The following is a 22,290-nucleotide window of genomic DNA, read 5'->3' as shown; positions in this document are numbered from 1 at the left end:
CTGTGCCTGTAGTACCAACCTGAGCCACTGCAATACTGCCAGCGCTATCAGCTTCCTGCACTATCCACACCGACAGTGGGCCAGGGATTCAGCTGATCAGCAGGGATCCTGAGCTGCGGATGCAATCAACTATTGACGACCTATCCTGAGGATAAGTTAGCGGAGGCAGAGCGTCCTGGAGAAATTTCGGTCACCCACCTCCATTCACAGTAAACAGGTAGTCAGTCATAGGATGTACAACTGCCTGTTCACACGGGCCGACAGCTGCTTGATTTTTAGGCGAGCTGAAAACGAAGTGATTCTGACAAATGAGACTCTTGCTCAGCGCCCTGGTGGGTCCCCTGTTCATCTGTAATTGCCTCTTTGAATGATTACCCAGTCGACTGTTTGCCTCTGTAAACGTATTTTAAGCCTCAAACCACCCCCACCCCCACCCCACAACCCCCCTTTCAGTTCCCCCATCAAGATCACCGCACTCCTGTTCTGAAATACTCTGTGCTGCTGAAAATTCTGGCCCCTCGTCTAAGGCCGCCTGCCCACGGGCGTTGCGTTTTAACGCTGTGGATTTCCCCTGCGGGAGAACACTAAAGTCACCAAGATTTTATGCGATGAACCTATCATTATTCTACTTTCATCGCGGAAAATCGCGACATGACACAATTTTTATACACGAGCAGAAAATTGCGGCGGATTTCCACTCGTGTACATCGGGCTGCGCTTTCCATAGCTATCCTATGGAAAGCGTTTCATGCGTTACCCGCGTGCGGATTATCGCTGCAGATAATGCAATGATATATCGCCCGTGGACAGGAGGCCTAAGTAAGGCTACATTTACACGGACGGGTACAATGTTGGACAAAGAAACCCAATGTGCAATTTTCATGTCAATGCAGTGTTTTTTTTAAAAAATATTACAAAATCACATCGCTTCTGTGAAATTGCGATCTTCACACGCGTATTTCATGTACATGAAGGGATTGCAAGTGTTTCCCATAGACTTCAATGGGAAAAATCTCATTGCACTCGCATGATCACATGACATCAAGTGCCCTGCTATTGTTTTCCGATGGGCGATTCCTCCCGTGGGAACGCTTTAAAATAGAACATGACGCAATTTCTTTTTCTGGCAGAAAAAAATAAAAAAAATTGGCTCATGTGAACAAGTCCATTCAATAGAACAGATTCCCCATTTGTGCGAGTTTCTCATTTCTGTGAATAACCCCCAGGTCCCTCACCCCTCTCGCCTCCGTTCCACCTCCTCACATCAGCTTTATTTTTCCAGAACTATGCCTAAAGGAAGGCGAATCCGAAACGGTAATAGAGGCTTTAAGATCTTAATTTTCTACTGAGTTATCCATTTGATATAATCCCAAAACCCACAGCTGCCACGGTGATCGGAGGAGAACGCTTCTTCAGCGCAATGTTGGCATAGCGCCGAGGTGCGGATCCAGATCACTGGCTACGGCAAGGTTTTTCATGTCTACCCATGTGGGTATAGGTCTATAAATCCATTGCAAAGGGTGTTCAGGAAGAGCTGTCATGGGGACACTACACGGTCGTCGAGCACCAATAACGCTAAATAGACAATATTAAAGAGCATTTTAAAAAAAACATTAATATACAAGGGGCCACGGAAAAGTACCCCGGCCCTAGACTCTTCTGAAAGCGGTCTAGAAGACAGTCTGTCCCGCTGCCCATAGCAACCAATCACAGCGCAGCTTTCATTTTACCTCAGCACTATTCACGCCCCTTTGAAAAGGGAATGGTAACACTCTGTTGTCAATTTATTCATACATTTCCAGTAGGAACAACAGAGGAATGGCAGAGTACTTAGAAAATAGGCTCTAAATTGTTATTTCCTGTGAAATACAAGTATTTACAAGCAGGAGCGGTAAAGGAGCTTCTAATAAAAACTACAAGAAAAAAAAGGGAAAAATCAATTAAAACCCTGCACTGTCTCCGATGTAACCAGGCCGAGGCGGGCGCAGGGGAATAATAACCTTATTACAGATTTGGTGTCCTACTGTCCTCCGTGTAGCGATGAAGCCTCCGAGGCCGGCAGACCCGATGCTGCTCACAGATCGTATGTGCACTTATTGATCTAGCTCTACCAAATCGTATTAATGAGGCCGTCTCCTCGCGCCCGCAGCCCCAGGACACCGAGAAGCAATACAATTGGCCTTGTCCGATGCGAGCGCACAGATTTATCAGACGCCGGCGGAGCGGAGCTTGTTACCGCACAACATCCAGCCTTCAGAAAGCTGCTCGTGTTCTGGACTGACAGAGGCAATCATACAGATCAGGAGGATGCCATCAGTACCCGAGCGGTAGTCACAGGAGACGAGTACTGGAGCAAAGTGGACTCAGTCGCCTATTAAAAGGGCAAACACGTGACGGCTCAGAAGTTATTACACAGCTTCCCCAAGACCCTGAATGGAAAATAGATGTGCACTTAGGGTGGTCACCAAAAAATACCAGCCAAGGTAAAGAAGGGGCGTTGATGTGATTTTACCTCCTTGGCCCCAGCAGTAATAGTGCCCCTTCTCATTGTCCGCTATAGTAATAGTCACTTCCTGAATATTAAGTGCCCCCCTTTGTGGCCCCAGTAGTAACAGCGCCACTTTGTGCCCTCCCCCTTCTATGTCTCCGCCGGGGCAGCAACCACGCCAGGAGGTACTTTAACTCTTAGTCTACAAGAAATCCACGCTTCGACACCACGATTTCCTTCACATCCACGTCAGAAAAACGTAACAGATTGTGCAGACATGGGCAAAGATCTGGCATTTTGTTCCTGAACCAGGAAGCTCTGGAAGAACAGAATAGGTCTGATCTAAATATAGGAGGGCAAAGAAAAACACAAAAACACAAAAAAAACTAATCAGAAATCATTAAATCTTTTCGTGTTTGTAATAAAATGGGCATCTCTGTGGCGGCTCTTCTTGAGCGCATCTACAGCAGTGGTCTGCAACCTGCTGGGGGTTGCGGAGCAGCTTGGGCATTGCAGACTGCAAACTACTAAATAAAACTTTAATACTGTGATCAAATCTTCCAAATTACCAAATCCCAGCAAGTGTGGAGTCAGATGCAAGAGGACTACAAGTTCCAGCATGGCACGCATGCACCATACCGCCATGCTTTACATCCCCCTTTCTCTCCATACATCACACCTGCACCAGAAACGGGAAGCAGCAATCTTCGTGTAACATTGGGCGACTCTTATTATTTGCGGTCTGTACAGAGTTTTGCAGAATGACAAGCACACAGTAATCGCAAATTATTATTTTTACATTTCCTGAGAGCAAATCAGCTTTGGTGGGTTTATAAAGCAATGAGCAATCTGCCTCCCCGGCTGTCTGATGCCAAGTAGCTGTGGGTAGCACACGCCGGGGTTAACCCTGTGAGGGCAAGACAAACCTTTCTCCAATTAAGGGTCTTATGCCTAGCTGACTTAAAGGGACAAGATCAGCAATACAGAACTTCATTGGTTGGTCCCTGGAGGACTGGCACATTTGGGAGTTGTGCAGGGACCTCTCTGCATTTAGCTGGAGGGAGGTGAAGGATTACAGGCTGCCCATTTAAATCAATGGGCATCTATGTGCTGCAAGGCTAGCAGTGGTCCTATCCTACAACGCACTGGCTAAAACAGAGGATTTTCAGTTATGTTATTCTTTAGCACATAAACATGCTTATTAGAGATGAGCGAGCATACTCGTCCGAGCTTGATGCTCGTTCGAGTATTAGGGTGCTCGAGATGCTCGTTACTCGAGACGAGCACCACGCGGTACTCGTCTCGATTAAACGAGCACTGACCATTGAATTCAATGGAGCCGGCAATACAGCCGGCTCCACTGAAAGCAATGGGCTGCCGGCGATCTCAGGATGAATTTTCGGGAAGGGCTTAAAAATATAAGCCCTTACCATTAAAATCATCCTAAAATGTGTAAAAATGAAAAAAAGATGTATACTCCCGTTTCCGCTGCAGCCGGAGTTCAGCCGCGTCTGGCCGGCAGTTCTCCTGAACTGCTCTGAGTAGTATTCAGCAGCCCGGGATTTAAGATCCCTGCCTGCTGAATGAGCTGCCTCTGATTGGTCACAGCCTCACCAATCAGAGGCAGCTCTCACTCACACCCACTCACATGAATTCATGAATGGGTGAGTGCTGCCTCTGATTGGCACAGCGCAGGGACCAATCAGGGGCAGCTCTCAGCTGTCATTCAGCTGAGAACTGCCCCTGATTGGTCCCTGCGCTGAGTCAATCAGAGGCAGCACTCACTCACCCCTTCATGAATTCATGCGAGTGGGTGTGAGTGAGAGCTGCCTCCGATTGGTGAGGCTGTGACCAAATCAGAGGCAGCTCATTCAGCAGGCGGGAATTTTAAATCCCGGGCTGCTGAATACTACTCAGAGCAGTTCAGGAGAACTGCCCACCAGATGCGGCTGAACTCCGGCTTCAGCGGAAAGGTGAGTATACATTTTTTTTTTATTTTTACACATTTTAGGATGATTTTCAGGTAAGGGCTTATATTTTTAAGCCCTTCCCGAAAATTCATCCCGCGCTCGCCGGCAGCCCATTGCTTTCATTGCTTGCCACTATTGTGGCTTAATAGTGAGACCTCAGAGCCCGAAATGCAGCCCTGCATGTTGCTCCTCGCTTGCCCTATCCATTTCTGTGTTTTTTACATGACTTTGGTGATTTGCCAAGATTTTCACAAATGAAAACCTTAGCGGAGCACCAGTCATATACAAAAATGCTCGAGTCGCCGATTGACTTCAATGGGGTTCGTTACTCGAAACGAACTCTCGAGCATCACTGAAAGTTCGACTCAAGTAACGAGCACTCGAGCATTTTGGTGCTCGCTCATCTCTAATGCTTATTAGTAAAGAATTCAGACTAGTTAAACTTAAAGTTTGACCTCAGTTTTCCTTTGTACATTACATGCAATGATATATGGACCCGTAGCCATCAGTAGGGGGTAATACAAGTAATGATTTTAATTAAAAGGGGCTGTACCACAATTGATCCCTGTATGTAGCGCTGCTAACAGAAGGCACCATATCAGCTGATCATCAGGGGTCCGACGCTCAGGACCCCAAATCTATCAACTATTGATGACCTACCCTGAGAGTAGGCCATCAGTTGTGTTTTCGTAGAAAACTCCTTTAATATTGAAGAGGTCTTCACTTGACAACCCATTTCTAAATGCCCAACAGTCGCTCTCTTAGGACCCCCTCTAGGAGCAACTCCTTGTTAGTAGCTGTGGCTCATAAAGGGTCTTTTACACGGCCTGATAAATGAGCAAGAACATTTGCCTAAATGTTCATTTACCTGATCACCACTCTGGGGGGTAAAGATCAGCCCATGAATGAGCAAATGTCTGGTGGGCTTCTTTGTGCAAGCAGGGAGATGGAGCAACCAACCAATGACAGTTCTGTAGGGACGCTCAATTGGGTGAAAAATCGTTTTTTTCCCCAACAGTCTCAATTGGCAGATCAGTGCTGGTCATCAGGAGCAAATAGCGGTCTGAAGACCTTCACTCTGGTGGACCTGGCCTATCCCTGTAGAACATAGATGGCCATCCATTTGAATGGCTACCTTCTCCTTCTAGCGTCTGTTGTATAGTGGGCCACATTTTCCTATGGCAAAACCGGCCAATGCCCGCTACGGCTCATAAGTAATACAATCATCTCCTTGCCAGGAAACAGTTTCTAGAGAACCCTTTAAGTCTGACTTTATTTGATAAACTCCAAAGAATTCCTGCTTAGAACTATTGGTTGAAGCTCTGATTTGGGCTGATTTGTAGAGGATATGCAGGCAATTCCATGATATAGTATTATAGAAAACACATTCATTTATAAGTAAGAGCGGCATGAAATTAATCTGCAGAACTGTGGAACAGTTTAAAAGCATACATGTTTAACCCATTCATATAGTGCATACATATGCCGTAGCGCTGTACAGAGATTGTATATTCACCTAGGAAAGAAAAGTTGAGTGATAGACACATCACTTATCTTGTACTGATCCTGAGTAACAGCCTTTATTATACTTCAGAGCTGTACTCACAATTCTGCCAGTAGTTACTAGAAACAACCAACAAACATGTTCACAGACACCCCCCCTGATGACTTAAATGTAACTGTAATGCGGGTGGTGGTTTGTTCTTTTACTACATCAGATGACTGGACAGAGGTTGCTCTGATGAGTTGCGTTATTTACAGACACTAAACAAGCAGGGGAAGCTAGCAGGATTTCAGCTCTGAAGCCTGAAAGTTTGTGAAAGCAGCTGTGGAGAATACAGGCTGCAATTTAGGATCAGTACAAGATAAGTAATATAAAACAACTGCTTTTCACATTAATTATATATGTACAGCATGAAATCGTAAAAAACCTATGCTTTAGGCTGCTTTCACGCAAGTGCAACATGGACATAGTTTCGCACCTAACCATAAGGCCGCATTCACACGAGTGTAACTCGGATACATTTTAGAACCCGTATTATTACTAATAAATCTTTATTTGTATAGTGCCAACTTATTCCGCACTTCTTGGGGTATTAGCGAAAAGAGTCGTGGCCCGACCATAAGCTGCTAACCCAAACCTGCAGCAACATAGATCCCTATGCTGCTGTGAGCTCAGGTCACTAGAACTGCAATCGGGCTCAGAAATTCTTCCATAATGCAGATGCAAAAATGAGTCCTTATTACATTTGTTAGAAAGCAGCCTTCTAGTCTCTGCAAGATCACCTAGCAGAATACAGACACTATACCCTGCTGTGGTAAAACATCTGCTAGTGGCCTCTGCATGCAATGTGAGGTTGCTCCTTAGCACTGCAGGATTATTACACATTGCAAAACTGCTAACAACGAGAGCAACTGCAACCTGCGCAGGAGATCACAGCTCTGTATGCCACACGCGAGATGTCATCTAGTGATATTATTGCAGGTTGTTTGACAGGCCGACTCTCCGGGCACACAGGAAACAATAACCGAGCGTTGTGTTCCTACCTCATTTATCTGTACCCGCACTTTATTAATAGCTCGGAGCCAGCGTGCTTTGGCGGGGGAGAAAGGAGGAGGGCCGACATCTTCGTGGTAACTGTAAAGAAAGTCACAATATAAGGCGGCTGTAAGAGAATGGGGACACTATGAACATCAATGTCACATCATAAGGAAACTTTCAGAACATCGTGGATCAATCACGGTTATTAGCAAAATCAAAAAGTTGATAAGTGAAAAACCCAACAGAAGTACAGCAACTGACCAGGGGTTGGGTTATTACTCTGACTTCTCTTATGAACAGAGACCAATGAGAATAAGATGGCGAAAGATTTAACAGAAGCAGCAAGAAAGAAGAGAGAAGGGACAAAGAGAAAAGGGGAGGAAGGAAAAGAGAAAGGCAATGGTAGCGAATGTGGGGCATATTAACCAAGGACAAAATGCCGAAAATACACGGCGCATGATCCTGGGCATTAACTCCAGCCGATAGCAAATATTTGGTGCCAGATTAAAGCTCCTGCAATCTAGCAAGTCGGGTACTCAGCAGTCAGACAGCCCAGAACCCGGAGGAGAAGACAGAAGCGGTTCACAACTGCGTCCGTCTGGGAGGCTACATAGCGCTCAATAAGGCCTATGTAGAGAATACAGGAAACAGAAGGGACGTTTCTGCTTAGTGAAATGGCAGAGCTGATGGATTTTAGCAGGCCCTGATCAGCTCTCACGGTGACTATTGTCGCTATAGCTGGAGGTTTTCCCCTGTAAGTCGGGCTCCTATGGATGCCCCAGCTGGGATGGAAAACTGAAATTAAAAAGAAAAAAAGTGTGAATGTCCCCAAGAGGTCTTATGTTACGCTATGGGGGCATAGATGTTAAAAAAATAGTTACAAAAATAAGTTCAAAAAGTTCCAGAATAAAATGGCCCGACTCCCATTCCACTCTTCGGTTAACTTAGGTAATGTTCACGCTGACGTTTATTTTGTCCTTTAGCAGGAGAGCAATTTCAGCATTTACTCCAGATTTATGTTATGGTTTATAAATTACTTCTCACTTTGTTAAAACTGTAACCCATTTTTGTGGATTTTCAAGAAATTCTTGTAATGTCACCCTTGTATTTACGTTTGTGACTCAAGCTTTGTTTGTGACATGTAATAAAAGGAACTGAAAAAAATATATATAAAAAAGGGAAAACAATTCACCGCCCACATCAACCTAAACAATCGCCATACCGGTGCTGTAATCAAAGACTACATAAATGCTGTGTCAAAACATCTGAAGCATAATGGGGAACCCATACCTGTACTGCATTTTAGTGTAAATACACCAATTTAAAAATAAAGAATTTAGCAAAGAAAAAAGTACAACTGATTTTTTTCCCCAATAAAAAAATTATTATTATTATTATTAATAATATCTGTAAAAAGAAAAAAAAAGGTATTTGTGTGCAAGTAAAAAAAAAAGAAATTAAAAAAATAGGACATTAAAACCACCAAATGTATAGAATCACAAAAATGTGTCAGCACCCTCAGGCCCGGGAGCAGAAGCCGGCAGACAGTTCTCCGCAGGTCAGCCTATCTGACAAATAGGCTGACCGCGGAGTGGAGAATCGCAGTGATTCTCTGCTCGTGGACACGGGGCCGGCACTTTCCATAGAGATGCTATGAAAAGCCTCAGCCGAAGTGATTCGCCGAAATCACTGCTGTGGACAGGGGGCCTAAGGCTGCCTGTCCATGGGCGGGTTTTCACTGCGTTCCCCGTGGCCGGAATATCGCCACCCCCGTCCACAAGTGGAGATTCTGCGCTCGCGGCCGGCAAATCGCAGCATACTGCGATTTGCCACAATTCTCTATGGTCAGCCTGTCAGATAGGCTGACAACAGAGATCCGTCTGCTGGCTCCTGCTCCCGGGCGGCGGCTCCTGTGGCGGAGATTCTAATTTCTTACACGCTTTTTTGCAATATATATCTATTTATATATGCAAAACACCAGACTGCGCTTTGTATTTAGTCACCTAGTTTACTAGGGGAAAAAAAATGTTTTTAAAAGTGAAACCATGCCAAAAGTGAGGTGTATTTGTTTTCCCCGTAATGTGGATTCTAAAAGTACAGTGTGGATTTGCATAACATTCAATAGAATGCTAAAAGGGTGCGGATTTCACCATGGATCTGGGTACAGAATCCACTACAAAATATCACCTTGGGAGCACACTGGGCAGAATTCATAGGGCCTCCATCTCCAAAAGGGGGTCCCCGAGGCTATGTACCTAGTGTTAATTGGCCACTCAAGGTAACTTTCTGCTGATGTTTTACAGTGGATGTTAATATGGAGGCACAGAAATCATCTATGCTTTGGGGAACACTGTGGTAGGTAGCCAACCATGTAGGGAGAGCCATGGCTCCGAGTTATGGACGCAAATTAATCGACACGTAGGTAGGGGCAAGACTCTGCAGCCGCAGCGCCCACAGGCACGGGGAGCACGCCGCCGCAGCGCCCACAGGCACGGGGAGCACGCCGCCGCAGCGCCCACAGGCACGGGGAGATCGCCGCCGCAGCGCCCACAGGCACGGGGAGATCGCCGCCGCAGCGCCCACAGGCACGGGGAGATCGCCGCCGCAGCGCCCACAGGCACGGGGAGATCGCCGCCGCAGCGCCCACAGGCACGGGGAGATCGCCGCCGCAGCGCCCACAGGCACGGGGAGATCGCCGCCGCAGCGCCCACAGGCACGGGGAGCACTGTGTGGCACTATTTTTTGGTCCATGTCTCCTCTGTATATACTTTATAAACCCAAGAGCAGATTTTATCAGAGGGAAGAACGTTAAATGATTAGACTTGTGAAGATTTCCGACTCTTTAATCAAGGTAAATCCTTCCCATTAACAGTCTATGAAGACGTCAAGCGTGAAACTGTATCTAATGCATAGATTTTGATCGTGGCCCGTCCATCCACTGTGTGTGGGAAGCGCAGCTGTACACGGACTGCCTGCTGCAGAACGCCATGCAGTAAGACTGCCCAGCAGGATGGAAGGTGAATTATGGCTGCGGACTAAAATGTGTTAATCAGGATCAGAGATTAAAAGAGAATAGAAAAGGAATGAAAAATACATCCAGAGGCGCGAGGCATGGGGACGGTGCGGAGGACCCAGCCGGCAAACACTGGAACAAATTCCTTTTAATAACTTTGCATTGTAGGTTATGTGGGGATCAGGAATAAGTGTGCGCTACAGTATTCGCCGCCGCATCCTTTATTAGATTAGAAGCTTGATGCAGGGAACAATCTTGGAGCGAAAGCTTTCATCTTGCTCTGCAAATGCAGCGAGCGGGCTGTGTTTACTACGGACGCTGCGAGAATACTGATGCCTTCAGAGAAACCGGAAATTCTGCAAACTGTTCCTCAGCACCAGACCGCTGCAGACTCTATACTTTAGTCACCTCGTGCCTCTGTCCTCAGCGAGGCGCCTTATATACAGGGAGGTGAAGAAGCTTGCGGCCCGTGGGGAATCCGCACAAGAGCCACAAGTACAGAGATACAGGCGGCTGCTGGAAGGAGAATATACTCATCTGCATGCTGTACAAAGGCTCCAGAGACTGTGCACCGGTGTATCTAAGCCGAGATGAACCAGCGTATCTAAGCTCAAGCTATGTAACATTGTCTGCAAATCTAAGCTTCACACATGTGATCGTGTCTGATGAGCTGCAGTTTTTTAGCCCATCCTGTGCGATACTATGCTGTCGCTCTATCAGAGTCTAATGTTGCATGATGAGGCGGTGTATCCATGAGAAGGTCATGTGAGTTTGAGATTCTGTCAGACGGCGCTGCCGCACCTACCTGCAGTGAAGAAAATAGAAGACCTGGACGGGTACGCAGTGGGACCGCATTCTGCTGCGGTTTCCTGCATGCAGAATCCGATCGGCCCATGGACATGAGACTTATCTAAGGCTCTTATGTGTGAGATTGTCTGACGATATAGTGTATGTAAGCCCATCATAGATACAAGCATCCTGTCTGGAGGGAGTCTGTATCTCAGTTTCTTATGCGAGATACAGTCTCCTGAACCAGTGTAATACAACACATACTGCACAACATTGTGCAACCGGGCCCACATATCTGTGCCTCTCCTCAAGTATTACTATCTGTTGCATCTAAGCTTCTCATTTCAGAAACTGTGCTACTAAAGCAACGTGCACATTAATGTAACTGCAAGCTGTGCCGGAGAGACTGGGGCACAACTTGCAGGGGACAGAACATTGACACCAATAAGTCCAATATGTGACTGTTCTCAGTAAACAGAGTAATCTTGTAGCTACAATACCTTTTGATGGCTAACAAAAATACATGATGTTAAAGAGTAGAGATGAGCGAACGTACTCGCTAAGGCCGATTTCGCAATCGAGCACCGCGATTTTCGAGTACTTCACTACTCGGGTGAAAAGATTCGGGGGTCGCCAGGGGGCGGGGCGTGGCGTGTTGGAGTGGGGGGTAGCAGCGCGGAACAGGTGGGAGCTCTCTCTCTCTCCCTCTCCCCCCCGCTCACCCACGGCGCCCCCCCGAATCTTTTCACCCGAGTAGTGGAGTACTCGAAAATCGCGGTGCTCGATTGCGAAATCGGCCTTACCGAGTACGTTCGCTCATCTCTATTAAAGAGCTTTCGAACCTACGCAGGGTTCTTCCTTGGGCACAGCACACAGATATATGCATTGGTATGTGCTGTATCTCGTCTGTTAAACAGACCGAAATAAGACACCATGAGCCTTTTCATGCGGACGATCAGTCCGTGGGAAAAAGCATTGATGTTTCTATCCTTGTAGGCCATAGTAGGGCCATGTGTTGTCTGCGGATTGTATAGACCGCACAGAGTCCCAAAATATGCCAGTGTGCACCTAGTCTAAATCAGAGCTTTTAATCCCCTTATGTGTGGGCCTGACTAATAAGCTGGTGTATCCAAGCTTATTATGTGTGATCGTCTTCTCTTTAATCCTCTAATATGTGATTTTGTGGAAAATCCACTGCAAAATCTGCATCATTTCAGCATTAAAAACAATGTCAAAATCCACATTATTAGTGCCCCATTAGTGCGGATTTTGCCGTGGTATTTGGTGCAGATCCACAGCAGATTTCACACTTTCAATAAAAGGGGTGAGTAAAGTCTGTTGCAGATCTGCTCCAAAATGCCGATTTTACTGTAGATTATCCACAACCCGCAGGATTTTTGCAGGTTCAGACTAGTCGTCAGCTGTGAAGCCGCAGCTAGTTTCAGCCTGCGCTGCACTCCTCTTACCGCCCAATAGGGCTCGGGGTACAGCAGCGCACATCGGCAACTGCTACTTGACCCTGAATGTCGGTGGCACGGCTTGGTAGAAGTTATGGCTGTTGGACACAAAGCAGTACTGCGAGGTGGGAGGAGAGCAGCACACGGTCAGCTGTGGATTCACAGCTGATTTCAAGGTTGACAGGGTTTTTTGATGTAGAAATGCTGTGGAGTTTGCAGCAGAAAATCCGCTATGTGTGAACATACCCTAAACTAAAATCTTTGTTGCCCATAGCAACCAATCACAGCGCAGCTTCCATTTTACCACAACATAATAAATGAAAGCTGCGCTGTGATTGGTTGTTATGGGCTTTAACAAACCGCCCACCACATGCATATATATTTGATACGGTCTCATAAACCCACACAGTGACACATGATTAAGAGAGAATTAGAATGACAGAAAACAGAACAGGTAATACCGACCTCTCCCGTTTCTCTAGCTGAACATCTTTGGTTCGCTCTAGCTCCTGAGGTGATTTGGTGGCCACTTCTTCCGGTTGTGCCTCGCCTCCCTGAGGTTCTCCCATCCTCTTGGGTTCGTGACCATTGTACCACTCTTGGTCACTCTTCCTCTGGTTAGCAGAAGCACCAAAGCCATAATTTGGATCGTGTCGCTCTTCCTCCATGTCCAGAGAATGTAGACTCTCATGATAATGGTCGGAATCGCTCAGCTGGGAGCTCCCTTGGCTGACATTACCAGATGAGCCATACCGACTACTCCCGGCGGGACTGTAGGGAAGGAGGGATCAGAGACAGATTATTTATGGAATCTGAACTTTTACCAGTTTACGACCAAAACCAGGGTGTAGGGGGAAACGGCAGAACACCATACAATGGTTGGATCATCAGCGGTGTGATGGCTCCACTTTTGAGTTCAGATAACTTTACAAATAGTTTCCTTCAGACATTATACACTCTGGTCACATCCAGAGCTGCATTCAGAATTCTGCATGTTTCCTGTTTGACCCTCAGTTTGCAGAACCTAGTGTAAGTGCTACCCCCTACAGGATGAAGTGTCTGCATGGGGCATTTTGCACCTGTTGCAGTGCATTGTGGAAGCTGCTGTGACTATAGCCGGACTGTAGAGTAGTCGGAGGCAGACATGCCTCGCATCTGTGTTATGTATGACTGCGCTTCTTATGATTTACTGAAATGTTTGCATATTAAAAAAAAAAGAAGCATTTCCCACAATGCACCACAGCAGATCACAATGCATTATGGAACCACAGGCAGCGTATACAACATTTACGATGTTTTCTTATAGAAAACATCCATTAGCCTGGACTAAATGTCATTTTTGATGTGGTCTAATTGAAATCTACTGTGACAAGTTAAATGGCGTTAATGGAGCAACTCCTTTGCGAGTTTTGTGTGACAAGATGATGGACCCTGTCTGTTCTCATCCATGACAATGTACCGTTTTGTCATTTACATGGCTGGAATTAACATGACACACGCCTCTCCATCAGATCACGTATGGAGACATATGGTGAAGAATGCAGAAACATCTTGTGTCATTGAATAATATCGCTATTTAGGCCCCATTCAGACGGCAGTACTGCAAGTTGCGCCCAAGACATCTGTCCACGTGCGGTCTGATCTGTGGGAGCAGTACACATTACATAACCTACGCTCACCCGGGATATGATGAGAATACGGCATGCAGGGAGGTTTGGATCGGTCTGTGAAAAAGCACTAGAATTCATCTATAAGCTGTCCGTGAAGAAAACCGGACACAGGAAGAAAATAAGGCCAACTGAATGGCCGTAAAAGTTCGTTCTACATTTAATATGCTGTGGATTATCCACAGCAAATCCCCATGCGATGTGGTGCCGGTCTGCAGAAGATTTAAGCCCTTCAATTTAAAATGAATTGGAGGAGCGAAATGCACAACAAGATCGGCAACAAAATCTGCAACAAACTGGGCAGAGTTTGCTGCACATCTGCTAAGGATTTTTTGACATGTGAATGCACCCTGAGGACTAACGTCCATGTGCAGATTGGATTTATTGAATCCGTGCGGGAGATCCGCAGCTCTAGCCGCTTATAGGAAACAATGGGCGTCTGCAACTGGATTAAACCTTGCGGATTTGATTTCTAGGTGCTTCGCGGATTCTCCGTGCGGATCTAAAACCGCAGCATGCTCCATTTTATCACGGAACCTGCGCAAATGTGGCTCCCGCAAGCCATTAAAGAAAATCGATTTTCATGATGATCCGCAGTGAAAATCCACGTGTGGCGTGGACATTGGGCTTTAGGGTATGTTCACATGGTGTAATTTTGCCACAGATTTGCCCTTTGAAAAAGGGCTTAATCTATGTGCAGATCATGGAACGGTTTGCATGGTCAAAAAATTTGCATAGCCACAACAGAAATCTGCAGATTCGAGAAGCCTTAGAGTATGTCTCTCAGGCAGTCATGTAGTGTATTATTCGGGAAAGCGTCAAATGTGGATATGTAGTCAAACTGTAAAACATGGGTCAATTTGGCACCTCAAGTTGTTCAGCAGACCATCCAACCTGCAGAGCCACCTATATCTGCCTTTTGATGAGTATTCACCTACTGTAAGGGCCCTTTTACACAGAATGCAGAAACTGGACGACGAGCGAGAAGCAAACAAGTTCTCATTGGGCGTTCAGTCGGGGAATGTATTTACAAAGAACGAGAATCGTTCAAATTCCCACTGGATGCAGGAACCTAAATTTTTCTGGCCCATATAAAAGGGCCATTATTCTTAGCTGGCTGGTATGATACAGAGCAGCATACTAGACAGTAAAGGTGGTCATACAAGCGTTCACATGTTTTCAATGAGCAGAGGAAGGTAAGCCACTGCTAAAACTCCTCTGGCAGTGGCTTATCTCTACGAAGAATAGAAGGATCGGACATTGACATTTAATGAGCCCAATCCTATCTTCCCAACAGTCTGTTGGGGAAAGTTGAGGGACCTCATATACATGATAGTTGGCCAGTCTTGCCAAAAGTCAGCAGGACCAGATGACTTTTCCCTAATGTTGATTGGTGCCTTAAGGCTAGAAACTTGTACATCATCCGGCCATCCCTTTAGCAAACCATGGAGAAACCATTCCATGGATCATTACTTAAGATGTGTTCTATAGAAAGGAAGCCTACAATACGGCCAACTTGAGATGGGGTGTACTTGTATTGTGAGATCCATGGAGAAGAGACTACCCTAACGAGTGCTTTCTTTTTGTTGGATACATTTGGCTGACTTCGTTTTAGATTCTGAAGGAAAATATTAATTGAATATAAAAGATGCAGATGGCCACTTATATACAAACTACTCCACTCATCGCCCTGCAAGACTGAAAACACTGAGGGCTCATAAAGACTCATCACCCGCACATTTACCCAGTGTTCTGCGTATTTTACCCTACACCGGTTTATCGATTTGAGTAAAAATGGTTTGAGGTTTCAGACCTTCACTTTACCAGTACACTCAACATACAGCAATACTAAAGAGGGCACCGAGAAAACATGGTTACATGGCAAATTGTACTCAAATTTATAGAGATTTACTTGGATACCACGTTCCAAAGCAAAGTGCTCTAAACGGACGTAAAAAGGCAGCTGTCTTAAAATAGGGTCTTCCCAAGATCAGTGGTCTAGAACACATGCTTCTTCAGCCATTGCAAAACAACTCCCTGCATGGCCAGACACCCGCTAGGCATTAGTTTGGCAACAACTACAAATGGATAGGTTGGAGACCACTCATCTACAGCCGTCTATACGTTAGCAATGCTTGCCCATCGAGGTAATGGGTTGCATAAAAATAGCCTTTTAACATAATTACATTCAACGAAGATGTGATTGAGACATCTTCGTAATTTTCAAGCAAGTTTTCAACTTCATTGGTTTTAAACAGTGACAACCATTTTTCTAATACCCTCTTCATTAAAAAAATCTATGTACAATTTGCAAGACAAGCTATGACATCGAAGCTTCAATAAGCAGACATCAACTAACAAAAAAAGGAAAGGTTCCTAGGCAAGGGCACTTCCATAGTAGAATAAGAGATTTTTAAAGGACCTATTAATTTATAATGCTTGCAAACTGCCCTACATTAGCCATCAGGAGTGTCCCTGGGCTAGGACTATGACCACCTATGATTTTCATCCACTTAGTTTCTTCATGGAGAAAACAATTGGTGGCCAAGTAGACTTAACGTTTGCGGTATAACTGGGTAAAGAAAACAAGTATTGCTGATCAATTTATTTTTTTTTTGCGCTATAGGAGACTATGGGGTGGGATTGTCATATTCACGACCTAAACAGACAAACTAGAATACATAATCTAACACTAGAGTGCTTGAAGAGTTAATAGCGGGTGATTGTACTACATTAGAACAAGCAACACAGCGACAATGCTAAGGTACATTATAAATGGCTGCTTGAGGGACACCATTTATTATGCCCAGATGACTGGCCTTGGTTCCTTTTTATTGAGTTTTGGTGTCACTCCCTTGATACAAGGGGCAGTGGAGGCTTTAGAGCTTGATGAGAGTTCAATGGTTTTTGGTGCAGATTCATCTTGATCGTCCAAAGAACTTGCAGAAATTATTTCCAGGCTACTTAATCGAATATCCAAACAAGGCGAGGGACTTTGAGTCGGGTCAATCATATGGTCTTTGCTTTGAAGTGCTTCTGAAACATTTGTTAGGATCGTAGAAGATTCAGAGGGGAGAGTACATTCATCTAATGTCTCTTTGGCTTGTACCAGGCATTGCCCAGAAATGACTTCATCTCCATTTACTTTTGAGACTTGATCAGAGCATGCAGTAGTGTTCTCACTTTCATTTAAATACAGGTCTTCTGCACTGGTTTTCAGGACCACAGGCAATCTAGACAAGTCAACTGCAGGAGGACCTTTCTCACATTCCATCTTCCAAACCAATGACCATTCCATATTCCCAAACACAGGGGACTGGGTGTTGTATTGACGATTTTGTACTTCAGTTGCCTCAGGTAAAAGGATCTTTGTAGAAGTCAATTCTATATCAGGGGAAGGCCCCAAAATGGATGACTGCTTAACTAATGCCTCATGAGGACTCTTACTATTTATGTCTGGGTGAACTCCAAAAGAGTCTTCGGTAACTATACTTAATTCTGAAGGGCAAGTCAACATTTTATCCATCTTTATGTTGAGAGAGGTCTCAGATAAATTAAGGATGTTTAAGGATGAATCACTAGGATGAGTGGTTTCCTCATTTTCGGGAGCTCTCTCTAAATGTTCTATATTAGCTTTACCATCCTTCAGAGCTATGGTGTCATCAGCTTGAATGATGTCGCCACTGAGAACATCTTTGGGCAGATTATGAGCCTCAGCTGTCAAGATAGATTCTTGCTCCGTTTTGGTGCCTTTATCTGCAGGCAGATTAGATACGTCTGCTTGCCCTTTGTCAAAACCAGTTTGCTTTATTAAACCGCTGCTTGCCTGATTGGGCAATTTGGACTGAATGCCACTTTTTGCGGGCACCGCTGCTTCAGGTGGTTTACTGGTCACTTCACTAGATTTAAAAATACCAAAGAAGTCAGTGGAAAATGTACTAGTCTGAGGAGAAGAGGAGAAGCCAAATAAGGAGCTTTTCTTTGGCGCTGAAGGCTGAGGGGTAAAGTAGAAGCTGGAGGTATTTTTCTGGGGCTCACTGGGTGCTGAAGAAAACACACTGATTTTCGACATGAAGCTAGAAAACATTTCAACTGATGAGTCCAAGACAGATTTTTCCTGCTCCGGCTCCTTAGATATATTTGTTGAGGATGGATGATCTAATGATTTTAAAGCAGGTGCATCTCCTTTCGCTGGCTGTGGAGGACCCAGGTTAGTGTTTACAAATCCATACTCCTTTGTAGCTTGTTCATCCTTCCGTAAATTCAAGCCACTGGAATTAGTCATATGTTCATGTGCATCGTCTTGGGATTCTAACAGGATTTCCTTATCTGGCCCAAAGTTGCTTGGAGCTCCAATAAACGATTCTTGCACACCATGGACAGAGCCGGAGTCATCTGAAATTTCCGCAACAGCGGCAAACACTTCATCATTTGTGCTAAGAGTGGGAAATGTTTCTGAAACGGGCGATATACATTCAATAGAATGTTCCGTTATACTATTTGCTGTGCTGTTAACATAATCATCACTCACTTGACTCTCATTTTCAGGAAGATAGCCAAGTTGTTCATTTTCTGAATGATAGTCGTACTGGCTTGGCTCCACAAACTCACTACCTTCATACTCGCAATGCTCTTGCTCTGGACCCTCATTCTGGAACTCATATACTTGAGACGTTCTATCAATTTCATAGTCTTCTGGCAATAAACCATTTTCCGAATACCAGGTTTCAGATTCTGCTCTGTCAGGACAAATATACAATTCATCTGGTGGTGGACTATCATCTAGCACACAGGGACTGTCGCCACGAAGCGATGGTTCGTATAATGAAGAAGTGTCTTCAGTCAAACACGGTTGTTCTAGTGCAGCTGTAACTTCCCTATATTCATTTTCATGGAGGGAATCATGACCATCGCTAAGAAGTGATGCTTGGTATAATGGAGAGTCCGCAGTCAAATACGGTTGTTCTAGTACAACTGTATCTTTCCTATACTCTCTTTTCTGAGGGAAATCATTAAAATCTGGAATGTTTTTTAGTTTTTGTGCCGAGTTTATAATGCCCTCCTCCTTGGTGCTTTTTGACAGACTGGGATCAGGGGTCTTTGTCTCCTCAAACAATGAAAAGCCAAAAAGACTAGAAAAGGTATTGGTACTGGGTGGCGGTTTCTCACTGCCACTAGGTTTACTTGAAGAGAAAAAAGTTGGTATCTTAAAGAGACTCTGTGGTTCTGACTCTTTGGGTTGAGGTTTTGGTACTTCCACTTTGGGTTGAGGTTTTGGTACTTCCACAGGTGTGGGATCAGTTTTGATGGTTCTACTGAAAAAGTTAAAAATACTACTGGCTGTTTGTGATAGACTTTCTCCTATTTGTGTGCTGTTTTGCTGCTCTTGATTATGGTCTTGAAGATTATATTCTGCAGACATTTTTGCAGGTTGTTCCTTAGAACCAAATTCTGGTTTTACAGATTGTTGAGGGGGAATAGTGGGCATTAAACGTTTGTTTGAAGAAGTAGGAGTAGAGTCTTTTTCTGGATGCTCTCTAGGTACTGGCATACTTCCAGACATATTGTTACCTACATCATGTGTAGATGGTAGGGAGGTCCTCAAACTAGTATCTTGAATAGTGTCCTGTTTCTTTAAGAGTTTACTCCTTGGCATTTGAGCAGTACCAGTTTTTACATCATCTTGGTTTAATCCTAACGACTTTTCAGATGGGATTTTCTCATTTGATGTTGGCGTGACTTCACAGGGTGGCTTAGAAGACACAGACTCCGTTTTAAAGAGATCACTCAGAGACCCAAATATAGATGAAATGCCGATGGTTTCCTTCTGTTCAGGAAAGACTTCTGGGGTTTTATTACTTTTTTTATTTTCCTCTATGGGCACTGATTTATTAGGCAAGTTCTCCTGTGATTGAGTTGGACCTGATGTTACAGAATCAATCTGAGTCTTGAAAAAGTTTAAGAAACCAGAAGTAGTATTTTTATCAGTGCTGGTTTTATCAGAGTTGCCATCATTTATGTTAAAGATTTGTAGGGCACTCTTAAATAGATTTTTCTCTGGCTCACTCTGTGGAAGGGCAGTTTCTGTGGGTTCTGCAACTTTTTGGCTCATCTTGTTGATGCCTTCCTTTGCCTGAAGGGACGGTCTTGGAGTAGACATGTCAGTATTTCCATGTTCTTTGGTCCAATTTTGAGAGTAATTATACATGTTTACATTTGGACCTTCTGGAATTTCTTGCACTGAATGAGTTTTTAGTTTCCTGGGCATCTTTGTATCATCCAAAGTTTTATCATGTATCTGTTTTACATTTCTGTGGCTGGATTCGTCAATAGGTGCAGGTGTTACTTGCTTTACAGTATGGTCACTGACTGCTTTTGACCGCTCATCACAAGTAGCAGGGGGAGAATTAGGGGTTTCATTTTTACTCAGTAGACCACCAAGAGAAGACATTAAAGAGGACACAGGATTGAATAAAATCTTTTTAACATCACTTTTTTCAGTGGACTGAGATTCATTTTTGGGCGGAGGTTCAGTATTGCCAGTTGAGAGAAAATCTAATTTGGAGTTTTCGGTAATTGTTTGATCCGGAATCTGTTTAAAGGGATGCTTAGCTTGTGCCAAGTCAACAACGTCTACTTTTGAGTGCCACTGGGGACATTTGGTAAGGTCAAGAGAATAATTATCTGAAAAGATATTTTCACCATCTGGTCTGAGGTCTACTTTTAATTTTTTAAGTTTGCATGTTGAGAAGTCTAGAGGCTGGTCTCTTTGGAAGTACACAGATTCTTCAAACATATGAGAAAAGGTCTCTAAGTTCATTAATTGATCACTTCTATTTAACGCCAAGTCAAGGGGACTATTTAAGGCATTGTTATCTATTTGTTCATCTACTGCAAACCAGGGAAGTTCTCCATTGTTTAAAGGTACCTTAAAACCACATAAGATGACAGCCTCATCTGACATAATATAATTGGTTTCTAAATACTCTTCATAGTCAAAGCATGAATCTGTGTCTGCTGTACAGACATAGACATACTCCCCAGTAGGGTCAGTTAAAAGGGAGTACACATAAACACCATCACTGTACATGTAATATCCACATTCCCCATCTTCAGACTGCCACCATAAACCAAATTCAAGTAAGGCCAACCATTCTAAGTACTCATCATTGTCAGGAGAAAATAATGAGTTTTCATTCTGAATTAAAGAACCATAATCCATTAAGCTCCAGAGGGAATGGTCATATTGAGAAGAGAAACTCAAATCGAGGGGAATTCCTTCATATAAGCTACAGACATTGGTTTCTATTGAGACAAGGTCAATATTCTGATCATACAAGTCACTGGCCAGATGAAAATCCTTTGCATACATATATCCCTCTTCCAACTGTGAAAAGTATACCCAATCCATGCTGGTATTCCCATCCTTCTTGCACAAGTTCATGACCATACCATTTAAATCTGATACTGGTACCATATTACTAGATAGATCATTTTCTTTGACCTGAGGAGCAGGAGACTCTCTGCTATCCAAGGTGATACCCCAACCAGTAACATCATAGTCCCACTCATAACTGGAATGGCTTTTATTATCTTCCAAGCCTTCACACAAGGTTGACTGACCTAAATGATTCTCGGCAGGATAGAAGCCACTTTCAAAATCATCCATCCAACACAAACTCTGGTCTTCAACTTCTGAATCAAACTGGACCGAAACATCCCTTGAGTAACTTTTAATATGAGCACAAGTTTTTTCTTCCCTTCCTTCTTTAACAAGGTTTTGAGAGTCATCTATGCAAGAAACTTTATCTAATGGCTTTAAAACTATTTCGCTTCCTTTTTGAACAGGCAGTAAATTTTTGAGTTTGCTAAACATACCTGAATCCTCGCTCTGTATCAGACCACCAGAAATCTCAGTCACATTACTCATTTTAGTCTCTATTTGTGTGCTAGAGCTTTCTTTGCTACTTGATAAATTTTCATTTGATGCAAACCTAAACAACCCTGAAAGTAAACCAGTTGATTTGTTATCTTCACAACTTTTGCTCTGCTTGACAATGTTTTCTTGAGATCCACTTTCACTGGATGCAAAAGTAAACAGTCTGGAGAAAAATCCTTTTGAAGAATCTTTTTCTTGATTTTGACTTGGCTTTGGTACACCCCCTTCAGAAGGCTTTTGGCTGAAAATAAGGTCTGGTTCTAAATGTTCTCGTACTTGAACACACTCTATATTTCGATTTATTGACGGTACTGTAGCCTCACATTTAGCCTTCGGAATCTCATTAGCTACTCTTGAGCAATCCATTTTTAATATAGCTTGATGACTTTTCATTTCAGCTCCCTCGAAAGATGCAAATGCACCCG

At 44.2% G+C, this 22,290-nt stretch overlaps 1 protein-coding gene across 2 annotated transcripts in view; it reads right to left on the bottom strand.

Annotated features, from left to right (window-relative positions):
- The window catches only part of UNC13B (unc-13 homolog B), a 307,612-nt gene that overhangs the window by 168,475 nt on the left and 116,847 nt on the right, over window positions 1–22,290 (bottom strand). For both annotated transcript variants that reach the window (XM_066602685.1, XM_066602686.1), the window contains exons 10-11: window positions 12,725–13,030; window positions 7,006–7,096 (exon numbers count right to left, since the gene is read on the bottom strand). In XM_066602685.1, coding sequence (XP_066458782.1) covers window positions 7,006–7,096; window positions 12,725–13,030 — 397 coding nt within the window. The remainder of the gene's footprint in view (window positions 1–7,005; window positions 7,097–12,724; window positions 13,031–22,290) is intronic.

Source organism: Eleutherodactylus coqui, chromosome 5 (assembly GCF_035609145.1).
Source record: "Eleutherodactylus coqui strain aEleCoq1 chromosome 5, aEleCoq1.hap1, whole genome shotgun sequence".
In the NCBI taxonomy this organism is placed as follows: domain Eukaryota; kingdom Metazoa; phylum Chordata; class Amphibia; order Anura; family Eleutherodactylidae; genus Eleutherodactylus; species Eleutherodactylus coqui.
This window is presented reverse-complemented; position numbering and strand designations above follow the sequence as displayed.